Here is a 21277-nt window from a genome sequence, read left to right on the forward strand (position 1 = left end):
TGCACGTTTGCATGCACATGGGGTTTGTTTGGATCTCGAAAAAGACTTTATGAAGAGAATAGGAGGAAGCAAATCACGGGAATCATGGATATATAGATCTGTTCTAACAGTTACAAAGCACCCAGGTGAAGAAGGGATTAATTAGTTGCTTGGGTCGGTCAGAAACAGTTCAAAGAACCCAAGTGAAGTACATAAATTAAGATCAGTGAGGACTCAAACATCATTCAGTGGGTCCCAAAATTCAAAGTTCTCTTATGATCAGAGTCATCCAATCATACATCTAACATTCGCCTAGGTTTTGGTGTGTTCATTATTTTCTTGTAATGAATGCAGAACATTGGACGGTTAGGATCTTCCGGTGTAAGTTAATATTGGGAACTTAAACTTTCAAGAATCATGTTTGCCACCTGAAAGTCATAAATAGGTCAGAGCCCTTTTCTTTAACTTGTCTAATACTCCCTTCAAGTAATATGGGAGCTCCCCTTAATTAATTTGCTCTTAATTTGCAGTAGCAGTTCAATTTCTACACTCAAGATATAAACAAAGTTTTAAAGTACAAACATTGGGATTTTTGGCCATTTCAAACTCTGATCTGGTCTATGATGAAACTTTTGGAAATTTGGAATTTCAGGCAAGTTTTTAGTTTCATTTTAATAAATTTATCAATCTTTTATGTTATTTTATAATATATTAATTATTGATTTTTCATTTCTTTAATACATCCAAAATGTAGGGCAAAATAAGTGGCCAAGAATCTCCTAATAAGACACCTAATATTTTTCGTATTAATTCATTTTGAATGGTGTGTATGCGTCCAATATCAGACATTTAAAACCACACACACATGCATTCACGTATACATATATACATACATAAATATATAAATACATACAAAAAGGAACAATACATCAGTTGAACAGCCAAAGACCTGTACAGACTAAACTGTTAGGGTAGATGGAGTAGAGGTTATAGTTAAGCATGATTAATTAGTTGGACTATTAGCAGAAAGATTATGAAAAAAAATTTAAATTAATGATAATAAAGGATATGAAAGATGAACAAACCAGGGACCAGCCAATCGTAGTTAAACTAGAATAATCACAAAGAAGTCCTTTCCCCCCCAGACCCCACCTTAACAAAAAAGGGCTTCGTGTACTGGTGATAAGGATATGCGCGGTTGTTTGTGGGTAGTCCATCAGCAAGCGCCACCCATCCTTTGGACTTTGTCTTATGCCTATAAAATAAGGAATCCCAAAGGCATATCCATAATGGTCTATTGGTCATAGCCCATATCCAACCATCTTCCTCCTCATTTCCATACGTAGGACCACAACTGTGGAGGGGAGAGAGAGATTCCTGTGATGCATTTATGGACCTTCTTCTGGGCTAGTGGGCTTCTAACCCTGTTCTGATGTAGGTTTGATTGCCTCATAGTGCCAGCTAACTCCTCTCACTGGAGAGAGTTCAACCTGGAGGCTGTAGAAATCTATTAATAGTAGAGCTGAGGCCACCTCAAATCCTAGCTAATCTTCTCCATCAATGCTTCACTCAGTTCTATGTATTAATATCTCCCTCACTCATACTGTGTAGAGAGAGAGAGAGAGAGAGAGCACCTTTCTTACTTTCTGGAGGAGAGTGCAAATGGCAAGTCAATGGAGGACCATCTTAATGATCTTATTCATAAGTTTGATTGGTGTCGGTGAATCTGCAACGGAGCAAGAGCTGGATCGAATATCAGCCCTCCCTGGACAGCCGCAGGTGACATTCTCACAGTATTCCGGTTACATTACCGTCGATTCAACACACGGCCGAGCTCTCTTTTACTGGTTCACAGAAGCTACTACTGATCCTCAAAACAAGCCTCTTGTGCTTTGGCTCAATGGAGGTAATAAGTTTGCTAAACTTTCTTTGCTATTAAGTTACAAGTCTATAGCTAAATAAAGTTTATCTCCTTTATTTTTCACCATCTACCATGAGTTGGGTTCTCAGAAAACAACTGAGAAAATAAGAAGCTTTCAGTGGAGGTCAACTTTCTAGCTAAGTAAAGTTTATCTCCTTCATTTTTCACCATCTACCATGAGTTGGGTTCTGATAAGACAACTGAGAAAATAAGAAGCTTTCAATGGAGGTCAGCTTTCTAGCTAAGCTAAGCTTGTCTCCTTCAATTTTCACCATCTACCATGAGTTGGGTTCTCAGAAAAGAACTGAGAAAATAAGAAGCTTTCAATGGAGGTCAGCTTTCTAGCTAAGTTAAGCTTGTCTCCTTCAATCTTCATCATCTACCATGAGTTGGGTTCTCAGAAAAGAACTGAGAAAATAAGAAGCTTTCAATGGAGGTCAGCTTTCTAGCTAAGTTAAGCTTGTCTCCTTCAATTTTCATCATCTACCATGAGTTGGGTTCTCAGAAAAGAACTGAGAAAATAAGAAGCTTTCAATGGAGGTCAGCTTTCTAGCTAAGTTTATCTGCTTCGTTTTTCACCATCTACCATGAGTTGGGTTCTCAGAATAAAACAACTGAGAAAACAAGAAGCTTTCAATGGAGGTCAGCTTTCTAGCTAACTTAAGCTTGTATCCTTCAATTTTCACCATCTATCATGAGTTGGGTTCTCAGAAAACAACTGAGGAAATAAGAAGCCTTCAAAACAAAAGTGTAAATTACTAATTAATTACAGTTTTCGTGAAACAGTCGCATTGCTTTCCACTTCTGTTAACCTTGGAGCATGCTAGCTAGAGATATGAGATCTCTAACTTCATATTAGTAACTTATCGAGTTCTAAATAAACAGCAAGTACTAACTATAATTTTGATGTTAACCCATTCATTTAACTTTACAAAAAGGATGTAGAGGAACAAGAGAAAGGATACAAGAAAAGCCTGCAAGTCTATGATGCTCTTCTCAGTGAGAGAGAGAGAGAGAGAGAGAGAGATTGGAAGGGATGGGATGGAAGGAAAGAATGGAAATTTTATTCAGTTATATATTCATTCCAAAATGATGAGAAGATAAAAACTCTTCTCTGGTTCTGAATAAATGATCACCAATCCACACTTTCTCCATCCATCTAGTGCCCTTCAATCCTCTATGCACGTTTCCTTGCGCCACGCGTCCTACTTTTTACCCAAATCTGACAGAAAACTGCCTCATTAATGGTCAACCAGACAACAGATCAATGCCAAAAAAGGCAAAAGATACCCCTCTCTACTCTCCCTGCCCACGTTAGAATATCTCGACCATAGATCCTAACATGCGCCAATCCAATATCAAAATAACCCAACAATCTCAACTGGGTTTGCACTAAAATAATGCATATCTCTTCAGTCCTCACAATCCAGTTGGGTCTCCTCGTGATCTCTTCCTGTCTATTTCACAGTAGGGATTATTCTCTGGTCAAAAGATAGATAGAAGAAACACAAACCCTGGGGTAAATATAACAATACAACCTACAGTTAATTCTTCTGAACTTCTCTATTTGTCCTAACAAAAGATTCATCTCTCTTCTCTATCTCAAATTTGACTAGGAATAGAAGGAATAGAAGGCAACGCAGAAGCTTACAAGTTACAACACCTCCACCCTCCTTATATCCTCTTTTGATAGTTTGATGCACGCAAACCCCAATGAGAGATGATGTGGGGCTTTTACTTTCTGACCCAGAAATGGGCATAGAAATGAGTTTGGATTTGCTTCTTATAGAGCGTGCTTCGCATGGACTTCACAACATGCCTGACCGCACACCTGGAACATCTATCCTATTTGTATTCATTATTTATGGGAAGAACAGATTCCAATTCCATAAAAATAATAATAGTCGTAAGATTGTTTTCTTTTATTATTTTATAAAAGGTAAAATCTACACATGGACTTTTGTCTTTATCTCTCATGTCGAGTGTTGATTAAGTTCCAATCTTACAAAACAAATATATATGACCCTTAGGATGATGGGTCCCCCTTTGAATCAAATCCAAATATATCAAGTGTGGTAGCTAGCTAGCTAGGCAAGAATTTAAGTCATTTCAAACCTTTGGTTCATGATGAAGTTTTTAGAAAATTTCAAACTTTATACGATTTTTTTAATAAATTTGATCATTTGATAACTCTATTAATATTTCATCGATCATATATTTCTATCTACATCATTAATTTTTATTATTTTAAAATTATGTTAAAAAATACAGCCAAAATTAATACAACCCATGTTTTTCATTTGTGTCGGTGGTTGTCCAAAATCAAAACTTAACTGATATTTAAAACCAATACATATGTAGAAAATGATCAATTAAGCCTACACACTCTAATTTCTTGCATGCCTCATAAATGCATTGTACTCCACACATCTAGTACAATTGTCCCACAACACAGTATTATTCCAGATGTGTGGTGTTAGATGGAATCACTCAACAAATAGGAAATTTGTAGATTTACCCTTTTTTCCTGCAGTTTTTACTTTTTACTTCGAGAAAATTACTGTGTTCAAAATATTATTTTTTAAAAAATATTTGTTCACTTTATTTTGTATTTTTGTCTCATGTGACCATGCAGATAGGACCACCTCAAAGTATTGAAAGATAAAATTACAATAAAGTCTTGTTTGGTCCTAGGATTTTGCATAGTACTGGACCAGTTCTTGTGGACCAGTTGAGTAGAAGAAATGAGAGGGGTGAAGTATAAGTTAAGTAATTAACTGTAAATCAAGGTTCAAAGTTTTGATAATATCAAACTGTATGATCGATATGTATTGTGTTGGGGACTTCCCAATATGCTCCTATAGGGATGTTTCAAAGTTTAACCCAGTTTATTAGGGGATAGCAAACAGGTCTTAAACTAACCCCTCTAAATCAGGTTAAAAAAAATAAAATAAATAGGGGAATGAGACCCGATACAGTCCAATACGCTCTTATCGGCATATCAAACTGTATGGATATTTTGAACGTTGCTATAAATAATGAAAATAACAGTCTCCTTGATTGTGTCCATGAGATATTGGGATTCCTCAGCCGGTCTGACCCATAAAAGCGATTTGACCTCTCTTCTTCTCGCCTAGTCTCCTGTCGCTTTTGTGTTTCTCTTTCTGTGGCTTTAGGTGTGCAAGAGCCAAAATTACCCTCCTTGCTGAAAAGGATTTAAGCCCACTGAAAAAAGTAAAAGCCGTGGCCGTGACTTTAACCAACTTACCCTTTCTGTCTTTTGTCGTTTAGGTTGGAACAGCCAATGGTGGGTCCATAGTCATGATGATTTGAATACACCCATGTGACGAGATCACACCTCCTCCCCACAGCACATCCCTGATTATGTATGGAACATCTCCTGATTATGTACCGATGATATCATCACCGGAAGATGTTTCTAATACAGGATGGGATGTGATGTGGGGCGTTGTGGGGCAATTCCTTGTGGGGTGGAGATGTGAACTCCCATGTGATAATTTGTAGGCCTCCAATTCAGTGGACCCCCTAAGCTTCCTTAATCTCTTCAGCAGTTCAGCCTTTCCAATGTCCTTTGTTAACAATATTGAGAATTTGAGATATCAAGAGTGAATGTTTTAGGTTATTCTCAGACATCAATCTTAATAGTTAGCAAATAACCCGTTTGTGTTCTTGAATCTCTTATTTCCATAAATTTGCATTCATTAAACATTATTGGATCTCTTTATCGGATGTTATCTTTATTGGTTTATATAAAAATATCAAATTAATTAACCAAAATATCCTATATATTTGCCATAGATCAAATTGTTAATTATATACCAATATGTTAAAGAATAAAATAGACCTCTCCTAATAGCTTAAGCTTTTAAGTTGAATGGTTTCTTAAGATGGTATGAGAACCTTCTTCAATATTCATTCTTGGCCACTCCCATTATAGTTAATTAAATTTTAGCACAAATATAGATGAACTTATACTTGTCCACACCTTCAAGTTCCATAGGATTTAAATAAGGGAGTGTGTAGAGAATAAAAAACCTATTCAGAGACCTCAACTAACAGCTTAAGCTTTTAGATTGGAAGATTTCTTGAGAAAACAAATAGACTCCATTTGTTTAAATGTAAGATGCATAGTCAGAAAGTTTGCCATACTAAAAGTTTTGAGCTATCTTTTTAACCGGAAGCGTTGTTTTCATTGACATTTCCATGAGAAGAAATAAGAAAGAAGCCCTTATACCACTCAAATATACTTCATAGAGACTTCAATATTTCTTATATATTTGTTTTGTAATTCTAAAAGATGATAGTGAGATCCTTGACCTAACTCGATCACCCCTTTGTGAGCTTGGTCAATGGTTGACCCTTGTCTATTCAAGTTGTTCTTTCTACCAAAAGAAACAGATCCACAACACAACCACAAAAACACAAGATATGATTAAGAAAAATGAGTTTATCTCATGCTAGGAGTTGTCCTATACAAACCCAATTCCAACACTAGTTTCTTCTTTCTTTCTTTCCTTTTTTGTTTAAACAGATTCAACCTAACTTAACACCGTCCCCCTCTTGAGACGAGATCGGATCTGTTCCTCACACGCACATCCTACCATGCATTAAAAACATCTCACATACTTATTAATTATTATTCACGGGAGATGTTTTTCAATGCACGGTGGATGTGACTGTGAGGCACCCATTCGTGAGGAACAGATCCCGCTTCTCTTAAGACCAGATCTATTAGCCTCACACCGAACGTTACATACACATCCTATCATGCATGGGAACATCTGGCATATTTATTCACGGTGGATGTTGGATGCATGGTGAATGTGATTGTGAGACGCCCATTTCTGACACTGTACATTTTGTTTGCATGTGATTCAGACTTTCATGATTTGGCATCATCCCCCTACCAAACACCGTACATCTTGCTATAAAAGTGGGGCTTCTCATAAGTGGTGAGCCAGTGACAGATGTTAATTATTAGGAGGGGTGTATTTCAAAACAAACATATTTTTTCCAATTGTACAAACCAGAAAAGATTTAGGAGGTGGACTGAACACAATAAAATCCCCATTTATTTTTGGGAGAAATACCAATCGTCCAAGATCAGAATTTTCTAGGCCCAAAGTACAGGGGAAATGCATCCTGACCGTGAATTGATGCCAAATTCACGGGCAGGATCTGGTTTATAGGAGGGGGGGGGGGGGGGGGGGGGAAGAGCTAGTAGTAGGGGTGGAATTCAGAATTCTGCATCGTGTGTATCCATGCTTCTCCGTCTCAAGATAAGTGATGAAACCATTTTTAGTTGATTCAAGAAAATAGTCTTATTCCTGAAACCAACTAAAAAAAATACTTAAGAAAAAAAAAACAAATATGTGTTCATTTTTAAAAGACTAACGTAGATTATTATTAGGTTTTTTACGTATACACTAAAGTTTCTTTAAACCCTCTTACAATACAAGTGGAGCTACAGAGTATCCATATATGAATTACACCAACCCACATTTAGGGGGGTGTTTGCTACAACGACATGCATAGTGTGTCACTGTTGTATTTTGGGTTCATCACTAATACAAATTTATAAGAAATATAGATTCCGTGTTTCAATTATATTTTAATGTTTTAATTAAAAATAATAATTTGTATTGATCAACTCAAAATGTTTTTAAAACATTTCAAATAAAAAAATCTCTCTCTCACAAATTTGTATTAATCAAGCCAAAACGTAAAGGCAATACAATGCCACTGTACTAAACAACTCCCTTAAATGGGCTGCAATGGGATAATCATATTTCATTTACTTAGGCTCAGCTTGTAAAGAATATAAATACAAATATGTATAGTACAAATACATATAAAATAATATAAAATATAAGGTTTTACGCTCTACATATTTGTATTTGTACTCCTTCCAAATGGAGCCTTAGTGAAAATTTTCTTCAATAAATTTGCGAAATTGAACGCTGCAGGTCCAGGTTGTTCCTCAATTGCATACGGAGCATCAGAGGAGATTGGTCCGTTTCGGATTAATAAAGATGGTTCATCTCTTTATCTCAACAAGTACTCCTGGAATAAAGGTAAACCCAATTACACTAATTCAAGGGCCTTGGCTTAATAAGCAACGATTGGCTGATAGAATAAATTTTAGAGATGTGGAAGGATGGCCATTCTTATGCTATTAATTAAATTCTATTCTCAGAATTTCAACGAAACTTCTCTCAGATTTGTTCTTCTCTTATATATGTTTGGCTTCAGAGGCAAATATTCTCTTCCTTGAATCACCCGCCGGTGTGGGTTTCTCGTATACCAATACAAGCTCGGAGCTTAAACATTCCGGCGACAGGCGCACCGGTAAAACCTAATGTTAAATATGTATTTTTCTTATTATAGTAATCATCACCATTATCGATTATGTAACGTCTACAGTTGCCAATTTTGGAATGCAGCTCGGGAGGCTTTTCTGTTTATGGTAAGATGGATGACAAGATTTCCTCAGTACAAATATAGAGATTTCTATATTTCTGGGGAGAGCTATGCAGGTATATAGAGTTACTATTTAGGGTTTTGCTATTGCCACTCTCCTTTTTTCTCCGCCCACTCCTTATTAGGAGAGAGAGATGTCAAAACAATTTTGAGAGGGAGTGAGTGGCAATAACATCCAATTACTTTATCATGTTTAAATTATATCTTAATCCATTGATATTTGCATTATCAATGGTCCAGAGGATCTAAGTTGCACCAAAATTGGGGTTGACCAAATGTCCACTTGGGTCTCCGGTGAATTGGGTCTTCAGATAATACCAGCTTAACCTGGTTCATTGAACCAGTCAACCCAAACCCAAAACAGCAGGGTGGGAGGGTTTTGTATATATCTGACAAGATTTGTCGCCCCCAAAATAACCCATTAATCAATTTCAAAAGTATAATTAATTGTTGTTGTGTATTTGTAGGGCATTACGTTCCACAGTTGGCAAAGAAAATTTACGACTACAACAAAAATTTATCCAAGCCCTTCATCAACCTCAAGGGATTCATTGTAAGTTAAATGCATTCCATGGTTTTTGTCTTTTAGATATTACCTACAACATAATATTAGTCTTTGTTAAAAGCAGTGTTATCGACCCATCACTGATCCAGTCAATCATACCAGTGATCCGATTAAAATCCTGGTTTGGGTTAACCTCTATTTCTTTATATCACAAAAATCATTGACTCGGTCAGTAATTCATTGACTTGAATGGTTGAACCATTAACCCATCTGACCCATTCAATGCGTGGATTAGCGGTTGTTTGTAATATTTTTCAAGGTTTTTAAAATCGGACCGGATAATAAATTATTCAGGGTCTTGTTCCCGGGTTGAATGGTCTGATCATTCGAATCGAATGGATGGCCCGTTTTGACAAAAAATAAAATTTAAATAAAAAATAAAAATGGCCAAAACTGTTGTTTGGGTCGACGATTCGAACGGTTTGACAATCCGGGTCAGTGGTTCATGACCAAATCAATGGTTTTTGGCCAAAAAACGGTTCTGGGATGAAAAGAACCGATCAGGTGGCGGGTTCCTGGTTCCCGATTCTTCTAGTCTGACCGTACAGTCCGGTCTGGTTTTAAAAACATTGATATTTTTATTCTTTAGAATTTATTCAATGATATCATCATGAGTTGACTGCTAATTATCCGGATGATTGAACCACTGACCCCATATTGAACCGGAGGAAAAAGCGGTTAAACCTCCAAATTAACCGAGTTTGAAAACCCTGGTTAAAACCTAGTCATGACCAAGAAATTGATTAAGTCCAACTATTGGGTATTTATCAAAGGACTGAGTTCCCTCTAGAGAGTCTAGATTTCATTGACATCTATATATTGGGATTAAAGAATTATTTCAAATGGAAACATATATGTATATATACAGGTGGGAAATGCTGTAACAGATAACTACTACGATGGCATTGGAACAGTGTCATACTGGTGGACCCACTCGATAATATCAGACAGAAGCTATCATTCTATACTCTCACAGTGCAACTTCACAGAAACTAAGTACTCCTCCAAGTGCGATAAGGCAATTAATTATGCACTGAACCACGAATTTGGTGATATAGATCAGTACAGCATCTACACACCCATTTGTAAAGCATCTAAGAATACAACAAGATCAATCAGGCTCAAGAACACCCTCCTGCATAGGCGGGTATATGGATACGATCCATGTACAGAGAATTATGCAGAGAAATACTATAACAGGCCTGATGTACAGAAGGCCATGCATGCCAATGCCACGGGCATTCCCTACAGATGGACTGCTTGCAGGTGTCTTTCTCTTGATATATAGTAACCTTCTTCAGCTTTTCTCTCCATAGAAATGCAGAAACTATATATAGATTAATGCTAGTATTCCTAACATGATGAACTTTCTCTTTTTTTTGGGTGTCCATTCAACAGTGATTTTTTACTCAAGAACTGGAAGGATTCTCAGTTTTCTATGTTACCCACTTACAAGGAGCTAATGGAAGGTGGCCTCAGGATATGGGTTTTCAGGTAAATCAATGACCAGCCTCTTTATCAGATTACTTAGTTCAGTGTCAAATTGAGTAAACTGCACTACTTAATCATCCCTAAGAAACCTTTTGTCTATTGGGTCAATCAATGGGTCTGCTGGAATCTGGATGTCTATAAGTCTAGAACTAATTAATATGATCGATTGTCCAAAAAAAAGAAAGGTTTTATACACTTCAGATCAGACAAGCATGCTTTCAATGAGCAAGAGATCAGTTTCCACTTCCCTGCCTCTCTGCCTTAATGGCCTACAGTCCTCTCTCTCTCTCTCTCTGGACTGATCTTACTATGTGGCTACGTGCACCAACTCTCAGACATTCCAAGGCATCATATCAACCCTTTCTGTTTACGTCTGCATGGCTGTTTTAGAGTTCCAAAACAGATACATGCACACAGTTAGTATCTTAACTGTCTAGCATTTTCAATTTTTCCAGTCATGGTCAAGGCCTATTACCTCAAACCAGCTAGACATCCTCTTTCCCCGGATGGTAAGCATTGAAAGGTCTGATCTGACGTGCATTAATGAAAAGAAGAGATGCTCAAAACTCAAAAGAAAACTTTGAATCTTTCTGGTTACTGTATTTAGTACTGCACCGTCAAATAGACATGCAAGAAATGCAAATTCCAGAGCAAATGTTAGGTAGAATTGATACAACACTGACGTGAACTAGACGTGGGTTTTCAAATTTTCTGTTGGTCCTATTTAATTACTTCAGACGATGACAAATTAAACTTTTCCAAAAAAATTTGGGCCAATGGATTGACATTCAAATCCCCGCATCACCGCATGTATAAATTCAAACAACAATAAAGAAATACAATTTGGGTAGGACTTGTTAAATCAGTGATTCAATTCTGCCTCCATGAGAGAAGGAAAAAAAGCTTGACTTCATTTTTTTTGTGTTCACACTTCAGAAGCACCCATTATATTTATCTCTGTAATTTGGTAGCCTAGAGAACCACAGCCCTAGCATTAGCTGGAGGATGTGACTGAACATATTAAAGTGCTTGAGGACAGTATGTTCAGCATCAATTGATCATTAAATGTATGCCCTTCAATAGAAGAATTTACAGCTTACGATGCTCATTCTTCATCCTTTGATGCAGTGGTGACACAGATTCAGTAGTTCCAGTAACTGCCACTAGATTCTCCCTTAACCATCTGAATCTGACTGTAAAAACTCGGTGGTACCCATGGTACTCAGGTGGCCAGGTAAACAAATTAAAAATCTTCTATCAGTGACAGTAACAGTAACAGGTCTCTCTCTATAAACAAATATTGATCACTGAACCTGTATTTTCCTTTTCTGTTCATCAGGTTGGAGGATGGACTGAGGTCTATGAAGGGCTGACCTTTGCCACAGTTCGGGGGGCCGGCCACGAGGTTCCACTCTTCCAGCCCGAGAGGGCATTGACTCTCTTCCGTTCATTCTTGGCTGGTGCAGAGCTACCCAAATCCTAGCTAAATTGTTTCTCATAAAATGGGAATGAGGAGATTAATAAACACTCATAGCAGGCTATTGCGTTAGCCTGGAAGCATCAAAATTAATGGAGCTGCTTTCAGTTCTTTAATGCAGAATCAATACCCATAAAATTTTTGGGATTAGAGTAAGATAAATTATTCATTCAAGTTGTTTTCAATGCTACATTGGTAAAACAATTTGATTTCATTCCTACACAAAATGAAAGTGTAATCAGTTCAGCCAAGAAATGGAATTAATGCAAGTTCGTATAAATTTGAAGATAATCGGGTTGTTCTCCCCTCAATCCAAGAATTTTGGATTACGAGGCTTTGTTTGTTTCAAGGTAAGATGGATGTCAAGCTTTTTTCGAACTGCAATACTATTTCAACCATTTTTTCACCCATTAAATCTTCTTTTTTTTTCTTCATCTACAACAAAACAAGTCGGAAACATAATTGGGTTTTTGCTACTTAATGCACATCCAACTTTTCCAAGGGTCAGGTATTCCATTAAAGCATAGGCCCTTCTTTTCATTGATTCACCGATGCTCTGACGATCAGAGTTCATGAGCATTCAATATATGTGGCCAAGCCTCAGACTCTCAGTCAACTTTCCTTGTAATTATTGAAGGTGCTCTTAAGTTCCCGACTGCTCTAGCTTTTTCCTTCATGTTCATCTCTCTCTCTCTCTCTTCCAAAATTAAGTGGGAAACAAATTTATCATCGAAGGTTCAAAATTGTAATTTTTGTATTTCACTTCAATTCTAGTACCTTCCAAGTAGCCCCAGGCCCCCACTCATTAAATTACTGCTGAATTATGACCCCATGTGAACCATTGAATCCTGTTCCAACTTCTTTTTAATATGAAAATTTAAGTATATGCCCATCAAGTTTAGGGTATACACTACACAACTGATATATGATTATACTTGTCAGTTTTTGGGCTGGGGGGCATGATACAGCAATATGAATCGATACAGGAAGTTTACGATGCCTTTAATCCAGAAAAATTATTAGATGCATCCATCAGGGGTATTTCTGGGTTTTTTGTTCATTTTCAGAGGTCAAGTGACCATTCCCCTTAATTGTTCTAACATATCCTAAGGCCATATCGTTTATGAAATATTTCTTAGGGGCCATTTCATAGCAGTTGAAGTGGCTGAACTGAAAACTTTATTGTTTTGTCTTGTCTTGAATAAGTTTTCAAGTAGATTGTGGGTTCTTAGGCCCAAGTTGGATACGTCATTATAACCTTAAAATTTTATTATTTAATTAATTTATAAACTAAAAGTCGAACAATAAATTTTTAGTTCAGCAAATTCAACTATTAACAAACGGCCCCTTAAAATTGTCTTTATAATAATGTTTTAAAAAACGATCCAAAACCAGAACTGTTCTAGCCACCGGTTTTTTGGTTGATGGTTCGACTGTATGATTCGAATGAATGGCCCGTTCTAACAAAATAAATTAAAAATAAAAAATAATTAAATTTTAAAAACGGCCAAAAACCGCTGAATAGGTCAACAGTTCGACTACCCACGTCAATGGATCATTGACCGATTTAACGATTTTTGGCCAGAGACCGGATTTGGAGTAAAACGGAACTGGTTGTTTGGAAAGTTCCTAGGCCGAATGGTCAGACCTTCCAAGTCAACAACGCTTCAAAAACCACGCTTTATAAATCTCTTTGCACAACTATACTTTAAACCTGACTTGGGTGCTAATTGTTGGTGAAAACTCCCTCGGGTTGAATCCCACATTCACCAAGGTTAGTTAGTTGGGGTGGGGAATTGTGGAGCTTAGGGTTTTCCAATAGAGTGCAATCAAATCAAGATTTAATCAAACAGTTTGGGCTCAAGTTGATTTACGCTTCATTCAAGTTTGAATTGAATTCAAGTTCAATCTTTAGGCTGCATTTGGAAACGATGCAAATGATGTGTAAATCCCGATTCAAGGTAAATTTGTACTCTAGTTCACTTTTGCCTGTGTTTGACAATATTGTATTTATGCATTGACAAATGACAAAAACACATTTTCCAATGCATATTTACATTGATAATAAGATGTAAAAATACATTAATAAAAAAGAAGTAAATTTACATTCAATTGGGTTTTTGATAACAAAAAAGGCATATGCTTTATTGGAATTCATATTTGCATCCATTACAGCTAAAAATCTGTTTGGTAAGAAGGTAAATTTGTCAGTGCAAAAAAATCCCAACTTGGCAATTTATATGAACCATTTTACACTCTACATATTTGCATTCACACTTATTTGCATCGCTTCTAAATGCAGCCTTAGCTTTTGAGCCAAATTTTAGTATTTTAGTCAAACGGAGCCAAGAAAGACTGACCCCCCCCCCCCCACCCCCCGGCCCTCTTGTGTAGCTCATTTGCACACAGCAAACCAAATGAGTTCAGTATCCATTGATGATCAATAAAATGACAGTTCACAATGAATCAATGACATGGCAACCCTCCTATGAATGCAACCTCCGTTTCCCATGGAGTACACAATTTTTCAAATATAAGACGCCATTCATCACACAACAGGTACAAAACCATATCACAGTACGTCGGTACCCTTGAGCCTTTCACATTCAACAATTTGAGGTGAAAACCAATACGTCAGCATGCCAAGTTTGAAAAAAAAAAATATTTGACCGGGATTCAAAATGTAAACCCTAGTAAGCCTTCAGCAATCAGAAACTTTTCATGTACCAGTACCATAATGGTGGGTACAGTCGTACAGACGTCCAGTCCAATCTATCCCATTTACACATACGCAATGTCGTTGAATTCAAGCAAACACAGCACAAGGATTAAGGAGCCTCTCAAATTCTTGTACCTTTGTGTCAGTTTGAAATAAAACAAGTAAATGTTGGCCTAATTTTGGTTATACCTCAATTCGTGCTTCCCCGTAATTAGCTTCTATCGCATCAAGTCAAAGCATATGCTTCAGCTCAGCAGGCTAGCATTTGAGATAAAGGTCTAAAGTTGCCACAACAAGAGAGCAAGAACTTAATTATTGAATTGATGTAATTATAACCAAAAAACAATATGTATTCAAGAAACATGTTATACTCAATACTTAAATACTTCTAGCAAGGACAAAGATAATGGTCTCCATTGAAGTAGATGAGATACCCACAGTATGGTCACTGTTTATGACCATTTTGATCCAACTAGTATACAAAATTGAAGCTCACGGAATACCGTCTTCATTTTAGGCCTTCACCAAGGCCTGATGGCATGCCTAAACTTTGTGCAAGATTATTCATCCTCTCCTTCATTGCCTGAACAACACAACAGCAAAATTTTAAGCTCAACAAAGGAGAATTGCAAATTTTGGTTCAACTTCTTGAGGATGGGCTATTTCACCTGAACACTTTTCTGGTGGGCATCTTTGTATGCTTCTGTGACCAAAAGTGACAGCTTCTGCATGAATAAGGAGTGGTGTCTAGTAAGTCTATACTTATATATCTTGAAGTTCACTCTGAAGCATTTAGAAAGTGCAGTTTGAATACTTCATGAAATGCCATAAATGCCCAGAATTAAGAAAACTTAAGAAAAGAAAGGCCAAAGAAAAATCTGATCTCCGACTGGTTTACAGGTATCTATCATATGAATGCAGGATAAAAATAAGTTGTGAATTGAAACTGGAAATGAAAATTAGTTTCCTGCAATCTACACCTAACTAGTAACATAAGGTGGATCTTTAAGAAATTGTTGTCCACAAGCCTCTTAGTGAAACCACTCAAACCTGAAGAGTCTTGTAGGGAGTTCTTTTTTTTCAGATGGGTAGCACAGAGCTTCTAGAAGGAAGATGAAGATAACATGATGTCCCGAAATGCCAAGTGATTAACAATGCATACTTTGGCTTTTCTGCCCAAGAAATAGGAAATCCATCAACCATGCTTTCTTCCTCATATTGCCATGATATTTCTGTGTTTCTTTGCGGAGTTTTTTTCTTTTTTTAGCCTTAATTGGATTGCTCCAGCCTCCAGGTAGCACAATGGATCTTCCATGACAATGAAATTTGGGGGATGGTGACATGGTGTATAATGGATAATTGTTCTAGAAACTCGTTCTCTAATATGGTGACAATGGAATAAATGTAGAAGCTATATTTTCTTTTCTATACCACACTCCCCATTATTTGGGAAAAAGGAGAATAATTTCCTTCCTTATTAATGGTCTAACTGTGAATTGAGGAGAGATCTTGTAGCTATTACCAGCCTCTCCTCAGTAAGGCCAAGAAGCACATAAACTGGATAGATGATACAAAAGGATTAATGGTCTAACTGTTATATTGGCAAAAAGTAGGGTCAGTAGAGAAGGATTGTACAGTGGAAATTTCCATGTTACTGAAAAAAAGCTCCATGTCAGCATAGAACTCTTTTTCACTCGTGATCCTTCTACCTACATTATACATGTAAATGTAATTTAACATATTTGAAAAAAAAGATTGAAAAGTTGAAATTTGGTCAGGACTGTGAAGTTCCAGATTTTCAATAATGTAAATAATTTACTCTTAGGTATTAATTATAGTAATAGAATAAATCGTTTAAAATACTACTCCTAACTCTTAGAGACAGCCAATTCAGATAACACAATGTCAAGGTACAAGAATATAAATTCCATAATGGAACTCAGTTAGGGCAGTGATGAAGGTCGATACAGGCATAGGACAATGCTCTGCACAGCCACCAGTTGTTATCATCATCATCCATGCCTTATCCCAAATATATGGGGTCGGCTACATGAATCCTGCTTCACCAATTCTATTTAAAGTCATATCCACTGTTAAAATTTGAGTGATTAAATCATTTCTTACTACCCATATCCTTTTTGGTCTACCCCTAGCTCTTAGTCCCTTCCACTTGTAACAAATCACTTCTTCTAACTGGAGATCTTGGTGGCCTTCTATGCATATGACCAAACCATCTTAATTTACTCTCTTTCTCATCCATCTTAGCATTCGCATTTCTGCCACTCATTTTCGGGACATGTTTCTTGACTGACCAACACCCTGCTCCATACAACATAGATGGCCTTACAACTGTTTTTCTGCTACACCCTGCTCCTATGTCCTATCCAATGTTTTAAAACGCAGAGACGTGACGCGAGGCATTCCACTACCTAGAGGCGTGAGGCATAGTTCAAAACGCAAGAGGTGTAAGCCTCCCAAACACAAGGAGTACGCCTACTTAAGAGGAGGGGGGGTTAGGAAGATGAAGAGGATGGGGGGATCTCATTTTTTCTTTATTTTTAATAAAAATCTTTTATATTAAGAAGGATAAAGATGCATAACATTAGTTGAAAGGGGGGTCTTCCCTTCCCTTTCCTTTCTTTCCTTTTCTCCTTTTTTCTTCTCTTTCTTTTTCTTTCCCTTCCCTTTCTTTTCCTTTCCTTTCCTTTTTTTTTCTTTTTTCTTTTTTCTTTTTTTTTTTTGTCTTTTTATATAAGATGTGCATGAGGCGCATGAGGCGTACGCCTCTAGCACACCTCGTGAAAAAAGCGCACGAGGCATACGCCTCTTGCACCTGAGGTGTACGTCTCAGAGGTGTCAGCACCTCTGGCATACGCCTCAGGGCGTTTTGGGAGCGCCTCGCCTAGAGCCCACGCCTTTTAAAACACTGGTCCTATCACACAAAAGTCCAGCTGCACCCCTCCATAACCTGATTTAATCTTTGGGTGGCATCCTCCTCAATCTCTCCCTTGTTATGAATTATTGAACCAAGGTACTGGAAATGGTCACATTGAGGTATCTCTTGGTCCAAAATCCTAGGGAAGGTAATTGTTGAGTTCTAACTCATTTTGGGTAGTTTAGGAAAATTTTTAAAATTAGTCTTTCAGTTGTACTCAAATTATGACCATTGTTACATATCAACCCAAAGACTAATTTTAAAAAGGGTAAATTTCTTAAACTACCCTTATGGTTTAGCTAATTGACTAAGTGCACCCTTACTGTTTGAAAATTGACTAACACTACCCCTACTATTTTTGGTAATTGACTAACTCTACCCTTATTGTTAGCATCCGTTAACTTTCCATTACATGTGACATCATGTGACTTATATATTTATTAAAAATTCCTAAAATACCCTTTCCACTTTCATTCCTAAAAATACTCTTTGACTTCTGTTACTAAAATACCATCCCTAAAACCTTCCTTCTTCATTACTTCTTTATCTGTTTAAAACAAAAACCCAAGAGCAAAGATGTCGATCTCAGTTCCGACGAAGACATCTTAGTTCCAACATTCTCAGTTCCGACGAAAACCCAAGAACTAAGATCTATCCTAAGGCTGAGATCTTAGTCCCAACATCCTTAGTTCTGACGAAAACCCAAGAATCACGCGATACCCTCTCTCTTAATCGCTACCATTGATCCCGGTATAACTGGTTGTTCTTATTGCTCTTGGATTTTCATAATACTTGCTCTTGTTTTTAACACCTTTTCATTTCAAAAAAAAAAAAAACAAAACAAAAACAAAGAACATTGAAGATGGATTACTCTGACAGAAAGCGGTGGTGCTCTACTGAGAGAGAGAGGGATGTGTACCCCCTCTGGTTTCGGCTGCAACCAAATCAAATTCCGACGGGTTCTAGAGAAGAGAACAAAACCCCAAATCAAATTCCGACAGTTGCAACCAAATCCCTTCTACAGAGATGTCGATCTCAACTCCAGCGAACAGAACGAGAGTGTAGATCTCAGTTCCGGCGGGTTCCAAAGAAGGGAATGAGAGGGAGAGGGAGAGATCTACAGAGATGTCGATCTCAGTTCCGACGAAGAGAACTGAGTGTAGATCTCAGTTCCGACGGGTTCCAAAGAAGAGAACGAGAGGGAGAGGAAAAGATCTACAGTTCTAGCCGTAACTGGAATCTTACTGTTTCCTGATCTACAATTCCTACAGTTCTAGCGATTTCGAGAAGAAAACGAGAGGGAGAGGGAGAGATCTAAGAGATCTACAGTTCTGGCAGTTCCGGCGGTTCTAGAGAAGAGAACAAGAGGAAGAGATCTAAGAGATCTATTGTTCTGGTGGTTCCAGAGAAGAGAACGAGAGGGAGAGGAAGAGATCTGGGAGATCTACAGATTTACAATTCCTACAGTTCTAGCGATTCCGAGAAGAAAACAAGAGGGAGAGGGAGAGGGAGAGATCTGAGAGATCTACCGTTCTGGCCAGAGAAGAGAACGAGAGGGAGAGGAAGAGATCTGGGAGATCTACAGATTTACAATTCCTACAGTTCTAGCGATTCCGAGAAGAAAACAAGAGGGAGAGGGAGAGGGAGAGATCTGAGAGATCTACAGTTCTGGCAGTTCCAGCGGTTCTAGAGAAGAGAACAAGAGGAAGAGATCTAAGAGATCTATTGTTCTGGTGGTTCCAGAGAAGAGAACGAGAGGGAGAGGAAGAGATCTGGGAGATCTACAGATTCGGCAGTTCCGGTGGTTCCAAAGAAGAGAACGAGAGGGAGAGGGAGAGATTTGAAAAATCTACATTTCTGGTGGTTCTAGAGGTTTCAGAGAAGAGAACGAAAGGGAGAGGGAGAGATCTACAGTTCTGGCTGTTTTGGTAGTTCCGAAGAAGAGAATGGGCGGGAGAGGGAGAGATACACTTTTTGAAAATTTAAAGAAAAGTGGACGAGGGTAATATAGTCTTTTTCATGTTTCCGTTGACACACGTTACTGACAAAAAAGGATTAGTCAATTGCCAGAAACAGTAAGGATAGTGTAAGTCGATTTTCAAACAGTATGGGTACACTTAGTCAATTAGCTTAAACCATAAGGGTAGTTTAAGAAATTTACCCTTTTAAAAATTTGCCTCTTTTTTTTTATCAATAACACCAGCTTCATTAAATTAAAAGAAAAGAGGGAATATGGATACAAAAGGGGAGATAAAATATCTTAGCTCCCCAAAAACAGAAAACAAAGGGAGTGCAAAGAGAAAAGATTAAAAACTAGCCCAAAAAACAGACTCCCTATTCACTCCTTGCTTGGCCAACCCATCCACAAATGAGTTGGCACTCCTCTTCACCCAGCTGTACTAAATCTCAATGTCCCTACCCAGCCATAAGAATTGTTTTTTTTTTCATTGTTAAAGTTCCACAAACCACTGTCCCCTGTCTTCAACCAACTAACCACCACCTTCCAGGATCAAACGGCTGATATTTAATTCCTTTGCTCTTCGAATTCCTTCAAGCGCTGCAAGGATCTCAGCCCTAAGAGAGTCACTTACTCCAATAGGGCCAGAGAATAAAGCAATAACAATCCCTTCCTCATTCCTAAAGACTCCTCCAATCCCAGAGGGCCCTGGATTCCTTGCACTGCTGCCATCAAAATTCAGCTTTATAAAGCCCGAGGGGGGAGGGGACCAAAATGGACAAAGAGACCTCTTGCATCTAGAAATGGAAGCAATCTCTTTCCAGTTTCTTAGCAAGTCATCCACAGGAAAATCTGAAAACAACTCCAAAGATTTTAGCCAATGGACAGCCCTTAAAAGGATTCGATCTAACAATTCTTCCAATGTTCTTTCCTTGTCGGAAAAAATGTGTGAGTTTCTTTCTTCCCACAATGACCAGCATACTGCTGCCCTAATACACCTCCACATAGTCTTCCCTCGCTTCCTAGGCCAACTGAAAAAAGGAGAAAACAAACCTTGGACAATCTCCAGAGGATACCAAGAACACCCAAAATGGGAGAAAATCCACTCCCAAACAGTTTTCGCAGCCTTACAAGAGACCATGAGGTGGTAGCCAGATTCCCCATCAGCTTTACAAAGAGCACATTTTTATCTCTCTGTCTCCTGTCTGTGGATTCTAAATCATATATAATCTCTCCTAGGATTCCCAGCACCAAAAGTATTGTTGAAAAGATAGGAAAAAAATTCACAAACACATCATTGGAAATGGAGATTGCACTCTTACATCTTCTGACAATCTAATAGATAACGAACTTGGCAGGCATGGCAATCTTACTAAAATTCTTAGGACAGGGACATAACATTATTTATGTATCTTTTGGGACTTGGTTCAATTGGGTTGGGATCACATTGACCCCAATCCAACTAAACCCAACCAGCCACTATCCTACACTCTTAAGTCCTGTTTGGAAGGGATGAAGCTTTGGTTGAGTTACTTTCACTGAGCTGCTTTAGAGAAGCCACCAAAAGAAGCTTCAATCAAAAACCTTTCTTTTGGATGGACAGCAAATTTGGGTTTTCTGGATTTTTATTAAAAGCCACCAGCAGAAAACCCTCCCAAACAAGCACTTGGTGGTCCATATGAATATACAAGGTAACCTTTTTTTTCCTGATGGAGGCAAGCCTGCAAGGGGA

The 21277-nt window shown here is 37.8% G+C and overlaps 2 protein-coding genes across 3 annotated transcripts in view; one reads left to right on the forward strand and one right to left on the reverse strand.

Annotated features, from left to right (window-relative positions):
- The first annotated feature begins 1276 nt into the window (after positions 1–1276).
- Positions 1277–12225, forward strand: LOC104603262 (serine carboxypeptidase 24-like). 2 transcript variants are annotated; one of them, XM_010267257.2, is made up of 9 exons: positions 1278–1885; positions 7888–7995; positions 8174–8269; positions 8365–8457; positions 8869–8954; positions 9835–10232; positions 10365–10460; positions 11586–11691; positions 11797–12225. In XM_010267257.2, the coding sequence occupies exons 1-9, from the start codon at positions 1642–1644 to the stop codon at positions 11938–11940; spliced, it is 1371 nt and encodes a 456-aa protein (XP_010265559.1). In that variant the 5' UTR covers positions 1278–1641; the 3' UTR covers positions 11941–12225. The 2 variants fall into 2 exon arrangements, with proteins under 2 accessions (XP_010265560.1, XP_010265559.1); XM_010267258.2 differs by lacking the exon at positions 8365–8457 and having other exon boundaries at positions 1277–1885.
- Positions 12226–14950: 2725 nt separating this feature from the next.
- Positions 14951–21277, reverse strand: part of LOC104603261 (nucleoid-associated protein At2g24020, chloroplastic-like) — a 29666-nt gene continuing 23339 nt past the window's right edge. The window contains exons 6-7 of the mRNA XM_010267256.3: positions 15322–15378; positions 14951–15236 (exon numbers count right to left, since the gene is read on the reverse strand). Of these exons, the coding sequence (XP_010265558.1) occupies positions 15162–15236; positions 15322–15378 (132 nt within the window). The 3' untranslated portion in view covers positions 14951–15161. The remainder of the gene's footprint in view (positions 15237–15321; positions 15379–21277) is intronic.

The sequence above is a fragment of the Nelumbo nucifera genome, chromosome 2, assembly GCF_055504915.1.
Source record: "Nelumbo nucifera cultivar China Antique chromosome 2, China Antique-T2T, whole genome shotgun sequence".
Classification (NCBI taxonomy): domain Eukaryota; kingdom Viridiplantae; phylum Streptophyta; class Magnoliopsida; order Proteales; family Nelumbonaceae; genus Nelumbo; species Nelumbo nucifera.

Excerpts from the sequence above, each read along its gene's own strand:
- LOC104603262 (XM_010267257.2), top strand. The coding sequence starts at position 1,642 with ATGGCAAGTCAATGGAGGACCATCTTAATGATCTTATTCATAAGTTTG. Across the intron at positions 1,886-7,887 it reads TGTGCTTTGGCTCAATGGAG|GTCCAGGTTGTTCCTCAATT; the intron begins GTAATAAGTTTG and ends TGAACGCTGCAG. Across the intron at positions 11,692-11,796 it reads CATGGTACTCAGGTGGCCAG|GTTGGAGGATGGACTGAGGT; the intron begins GTAAACAAATTA and ends TCTGTTCATCAG.